This window comes from Charadrius vociferus, unplaced genomic scaffold, assembly GCF_000708025.1.
Source record: "Charadrius vociferus isolate BGI_N301 unplaced genomic scaffold, ASM70802v2 scaffold90, whole genome shotgun sequence".
NCBI lineage: Eukaryota > Metazoa > Chordata > Aves > Charadriiformes > Charadriidae > Charadrius > Charadrius vociferus.
In genome coordinates, this window is record NW_009647222.1 from 9759993 (window position 1) to 9766593 (window position 6601).

Consider the following 6601-nt stretch of genomic DNA (forward strand, 5'->3'; position numbering starts at 1 on the left):
ATCTATTCAGGTTAGAGACCATGGTGGGAACTTGGGACTATTGTCATCTATTGGCAGGTCTGCTGTTCACATAAAACAGGTAAGACATGAGTTTTGGGACCTGGAGAGAATAGATACTAGCACAGGTTATTGATGCAGAACTGCTAGTTGCTACTTGCTTTAGAACTGGTGCAATGAGACATTTTAATGAGGAAAAATAGAGGGCACTAAAATCACCATGCTGCAAGACGTGAATTTAAAACAATAGAGCAAAAGCATGTCTTTGGTTGTTATTTCTCTGTAACTTGGAAATACATAAATATGGTTACTCTTCCTCTGTTTTATATTCCTTATGCCTGCCTTGAATGGAAGGAACATATTTCAGTGGTTTTTAGATATTTGCCTCCTTTTTCTGTACTTCCAGGTTCTAATTGACTGGATTAATGATGTGCTGGTGGAGGAGAGAATCATTGTCAAACAGCTTGAAGAGGACCTTTACGATGGGCAGGTGCTGCAAAAGCTGCTAGGTGAGTTTACACAAGAGAAGGCAGCCCCAAAGACTGGAAGGGGCCCAAAGTTAACCTCTTCCAAAGCTGCAGACAGCAGCAGGTCTGTGCAGTAACTTACCATCTCACTAGGGATACAGTTTGTTTCACTGATATGTAGAGTGTCAGCTTCTCCGTCTGTTCTTCTCAGACTGTCTGCTGAAAGGGGAGGAAATCCAGATGATTCCCAGTTACCTGTTTCATGGACTGAGTATAGTCCAGACAGCTGAAGTACGTGGCAGAAAAAAGGCGAAGAGATTCGTGTTTACACTGGGGGACCAAACAGAAGCCGTGTGGTCCAGAATTTTGTCTGTATAGTTTGCTTCTGAAAAGCTTTTGGGCTGAGAGCTTTTTTGAGGTCCTGATAGAATTACTTTTAGGGGAAAAAAATGAGAAAAAGAGAATGCATGGCAGCAGGCACATACTCATAATGTGCACTTATGTGTGAGTGATTCATGAAAGGATATGCTCATTTAAGCAATTGTGATTTTGCAACCCCTTTGCATCTTTGCAATATGTGTGTTCAGGCAAGAAGCACAATGGCAAAAACCTTATGATGATGCAGTGATTTATGGGGGTGCTTTTAGCAAACAGAGACGTGAAGCTTCGAGTGCCGTTGTAAATCCACACTGTTTCTTGGAGACAGATAGTCCAACTGCTTTCAGTTTACTTGCGACATGTTTTCAAGAGTGGGTTGGGATGTGGGATGTATGTGTTGGAGTGGGGCAAGAGGACCCAGTGGTGCTAATTCCACTGGTGCTAACGGATGCTACTTACTGAATTTTCTGCATATGCCCCTTAAATAACAGGTCTGCAGTGTTTTGGTGAACATTCACAAGTTTTTAAAATTGGTTAACAACAATTAACTTTGTGTGCAATTAAAACTCCTCAAAAATAACTTGAGGAATAAAATAAGAGTACTTTTAACACTGCTTGGTTAGACAGCAGTTGGGACCCTCCAGACATGGTGGAGAGCATGGGTGTAGATTTAATTTTAGCTGGGGAGTATTTGTGTGAACACGGTTGCACTTCTTAACATATAGCCACTGCTGTTTCGGCAAGTGGTAGCACATTTCACTGTAGCCATTTTGTCATAGGTATCAGTGCTTTCTTACGCTCCCAGTGGAGGCCATGGTTCCACCCTCAGGCCTGCAGACATTTAGGAAGTGTTTAGTTGTACATACGTATATATGTAGCTCAGTTGGACTTAGCATATCTTACAGGAGGAAAGGTGGGCATGTATATCTTGCAGCCTGAGACTTTAACTGGACTGTTTTTTCCTCATTTTATTCCAGTTCCGCCTCCCCTGACCTGAAGCTGTCACAACTCAGCCCCAATCCTGTGTTGTGTTCAGTGGTGTCTTGGTTTCTTCAACAAGACTTGTATTACTAAATCTATGCATCTTCGTCCTGTCTCATTGAAGCAAGAGGCGAAGCGTGTCATGCTTATGGTAGTGCTTCTGATGCTTGAGGCCTCAGAATTAAGTCAGCCCTCTGTTGTGCAAGTCGTCTTTTTTGGTGCCTGCAGGAAAGGGTAACAAAGTATGGTCATTAAACTTCAAGTAGTAGTTATTATTCTTTGTGTGTGAGACGTATTTCAAGAAGATCTGTCTTGATAAGCAGACACAGAAAAAAGATGAAAGACGACAGCTTGTCAGTGTACTTATTTGGAAGCGGTTTGGAGTAAGAGGTTAGCAAATGGCTGACTGATTGAGGTGGAGTTGCTTGTTTAGTTAATTTTATCAAGGTACAAGTAGTGCCACTCAGAGAGGCTGGAGTGGCGTGGTACACATGCTGTCAGGATGAAAGGAAATAAATTTCTGCTTGCTGACTGGCAGCTAACCTGGGCTGAGAAAAGGTAGGAGCCATAACATGTGACCAAAAAAATGAATCTTGTAGTATAACGTTTTAAAAAACATCTAAAATAATTTAAAGTAGTATTTGCATGTTTTGGTAGTCAGTTTAAAAAAGACTGAGAGACAGCTTGGCTAAAGAACATTTTTCCCATTAATAATATTGATAAAAATTTCCTATGACAGATTGATAGAAACAGTCAAGATGTGCAAAGTATTTGTGAGTTGATAACCTGCAAGTTGTTTCTGTTTGGGTTGTTAAAGTACTTTTGTATTTCTGTCACTTTTTAAAAATAGATGACATATATCTTCAGCTAGGTAAAATGTCCAGAAGAAACATACTCTTGAACTTGAGCACAGAAATACTTCTATAATTGATATAGTAGGTTTTGACAACTCTGAAATGTTTCTGAATGAGTCTTTGGAGTTGAAGTCCATCCCATTTTGTGAAAATGGCTTTGGTGAAATATGGTTTTTTTTGTTTTAAAGACTGGAATGATAATAATAATATATAATTGGAATATGTTCAACCAGTCCTGACCTCCTAGTCCCAGCAGCAGAGTGATTATGACCTTTTTTTTTTCCCCAGGGTGTAGAGAGAAAAGAGGTCAGCTGTTCCCATTACTCTGGTAGCTGGAGGATTCTACTGCACCTTCCTCAGCTCTCTTCTTTTTTTTCTTTTCTAGAGAAATTCAGCTCCTGTGTCTTTGGCAAGGGCCACAATGCAGAGGAAGAGAAGAATGACTTGTCTATGACTTTGGCAACAAATAATTGTATTACAGGACCAGAATTCAGATTTTAGTAATGGCATTTTACAAAATTTCCTTCATTAGTTCATTTTTGGAAGTAGTCAACCGTGATGTGACAATGTCATAACAACATAACATGATCGTACCAACTTACTTACTTTAAATTAGTTCCACTAATCCAGTACAAATCTGTGGGTCATATGAGTCTATGACTCTTGATGGTTTGAGAAGGCAAATTACGCTTTAGCTTAAATTCGTACCTTCAGCTAACCTGAAATAAAGCGTATCAAGCTGAAATAAATGTTCACACAATATTTCCCCTTTATTGTCCTCAATTAACTTTTTATTAGAAAAGTCCATTAAACCTGTGCAGATTCCTTGTACAGTGAAGGCTGTGTTGGCCCAAATGCTTTTCAGCAGTGAAAGAAAATGGAGGTATAGTAAATATTATTACTAACTTGGTGCCTGTCTGAAAGTTGTAATATACTTTGACACCTGATTGATGAGCGTGTGCTGCCAGGCCTTACCACTTTTCTATCACAAGTTTTATTGGAATTGACACACTTTGATGAAAGGTTTGCTTTCAGCTATTTTGCTTTCTGAGGAAAATTGTTCTTTTGGAAAATTTCTAGCAGAGTCCAGTTCTGCCCAGTGCTCTGTCCTCGTTATTCCCACCTAGGCCCTTGTTTAATCTGATTTTGCCTGTTCCTTTTGTTGTTCTTTTCTTCAAATACAGAAAAATTGGCTGACCGTAAACTGAACGTGGCAGAAGTGACGCAGTCTGAAATTGGTCAGAAACAAAAGTTGCAGACGGTCCTGGAAGCTGTCCATGATTTACTCCGACCCCATGGCTGGACAATCAAGTGGAACGTTGACTGTAAGGACTCTGTTATGCTTTGTCTCTCAGCTTCACAGGCCAGAAGGGTATGATAATCAAGAGGTTGATCATATTCTCTGTGATGCAGTGTGGTTTTTTAAAATTATTTATTTACTTGCATAGACGTAAGATAGATATATATCTATTCTGTGGTCTTTGTTTAAGGACAGATGTACATGACTATAGCATAATTGAAGTAATTTGTTCCTTTAAGGATATGCTTTCATCACAAAGTTTTTTGTTTGTTTCGTGAATTTGAATCCCTACATATATGAGAAATGTGTTAGTCATTCAGGTACTAGAAGGTGGTCTAATCCTTCGGGCCACCACAGTAAGAAAGTGTAAAAGGATTCTGCATCCTGCTGGAGGATGCAGCTTCTGACAGGCTAAGCAGAAAGTGCCCTCTGTTCAAGCATGGCCTTTTACAATCTGAAAGTGAGAATGGAATTTGAGAAGTCCCTTCACCTAGGTACTGGGTGTGGGGTTCATCTCTTAGAGCCAGGAAAGCTTGTGTTAGCACTTGGAAGTGTGCTAAAAGCAGAATTCTCCTGTATTCTCCAGTACAGTGGAAGGCAAGTAATTGAGGCTGCCTCTCTTCATTGACTAGAGAGGGAGCTGAAGTGTTTGGACTCCTAAGTTAGGCATGTTACTCAAAGGGAAGGCTGAATCTAGTCTTTGCTACCTGTAAAATTATATTATAGGCCTTTTTAATTTAGGAAAAAGAGGAAGAAGGATAAAAAGAAAAAAGGCTGTTTTCCCTAAAGGCATTTTTCACTGCCTTTTTCCTGGCTTTTTCCCAGAGCTGTTTGCTTAAAATAAGACCTCAATATTCTTTTATTTGCTTAATTTTCCTTGTTCCCTGCAGCAATCCATGGCAAGAATCTGATTTCCATTCTTCACCTTCTGGTAGCTTTGGCAATGCATTTCCGGGCTCCCATTCGACTGCCTGAACATGTGTCTGTACAAGTGGTAGTTGTACGGGTGAGTATGAACTCATAAGAGAAATTGGTCACAACAATCATTATTTATCACTCTGATTTTGCAGTACTGGGCTGCTCCCGTCCATTGCCCCCTGATCTCTTGTCATTTAGAAAATTCTTGTCCCAGTTGTTTCATGAGTTCCACTCCTGGGAATACATTTTTGGTGTGCTTAAATGAACATCATATCTTTAGTGTGTTTGGAACCACCATTTGCTACTGCAATATCAAGCTAAAAACACGTGATGGGATTTTGTACAAGACAGAGTCGTGTCTGTAATTTCTGGCGCTTTAGTGGTTTTTTTTGCCATGCATTTTTTGTAGAGAAGCCATTGAAACACAAGCAGCACAGAAAGGAGTTTCAGCACGTAGGATCTCCCTCATCTGGGAAGCCTGTTCCTGATGTTGTTTTTCCCCAATGACTTATTATGCAGACTTAGACATGTTGTTTTCCTTGGCATGCTAATAGACTTTCATCATGTCTTTCACAGCCTTGTGTTTTTGTTAGCTTTCCTTAGATATGGAGAAGAGATATGACCTGAGGAGCCCTGACTTCTTCCCTCCTGCCCTAGATAATGCTCTAGTTATTCCTTTCTCTGCTTGGTGTTGGCCATTTCCTTTCACTCTACAAAGACTCTACGTTCAGAGCATGTGTACTCTCGCTTTTTATCTTGCCTTCTATCCCAGCTGAAGCTCCTGTGGCAGTACACTCTGTAGCATGCAAACCCAGCTTTTCTCAACAGCTGTTGAAACACCAGGCAGAGCTGTTCCAGCTGGCACTCTGATCATGCCGTGACTGTTTGCTGTGGTGCGCAGTGCTGTTGTTGTAAGGCAGGCTTGGCTGCTGGCAGCAGGCTGTGGAAGTGCTTTCTATATGTTCCATTTGCTGTTAGAGCTGTCAGGCTGTAGTAGGTTTCGTTTCAAGAATAAAGAAGATAAAGTGATCTCAGACTCTGTTTTGCAAATGTGATTGCCCTTACAAGATGCGATTGCATGGTGGTTGATGAGGCAAGCCTCATTTTGCTTTACATTTAAATAATGACATTTTCCAGGCTGCCTACCTGAATGCTCTAGAGGTACAGGGTGTGATGTAAATGAGCAATTGATGGATACTCCCTGCTTCACAATAAATGCATGTATTATCTTTAAGAGGTGATTTTGAACTGCCTTCAAGCTGCTGTAGTTCTTTAATTTTAAGAACGGTGAGCTAGGTATAAAGTATCATGAATGTGAATTGGAGACTAATTCCTTTTTAAATTTCTTTTGACAGTCTTGGAAAGGTAAGGACGAAAATGTAAATATAAGGTGGTCAACAGTCCTGTGACACCCTGATGTTAGAAATCTCCTTCTGCCCAGTACAGTGAAGTGTCTTCTGTAACTGATGTAAGACAAAAAACTTAGCTAAAGAGGTAAAGCATCCCTTTCCTTGTCCTTAGTTCAAGCTTCAGGATCCTCCACCTTGGTAGCAGAGGGAAGGCTGTGGAGAAGGTGTTTTCACATCTTTTTCTGTTGGAGTGATACAGAGAAGACACCTACCGAGAGCATCTGGTTCACTAGAATGCCCACATCTTGAGACTAGGCTGAGGTGAAGACAGGATGAGATAAAGGCAGACAGAAACTA

General features: G+C 40.5%; 1 protein-coding gene across 2 annotated transcripts in view; it reads left to right on the top strand.

The window, feature by feature from the left end:
• PARVB (parvin, beta) overlaps positions 1-6601 on the top strand; it is a 42325-nt gene that overhangs the window by 14410 nt on the left and 21314 nt on the right. For both annotated transcript variants that reach the window (XM_009879706.1, XM_009879709.1), the window contains 3 exons: positions 404-506; positions 3862-4002; positions 4868-4983. In XM_009879706.1, the coding sequence (XP_009878008.1) occupies positions 404-506; positions 3862-4002; positions 4868-4983 (360 nt within the window). The remainder of the gene's footprint in view (positions 1-403; positions 507-3861; positions 4003-4867; positions 4984-6601) is intronic.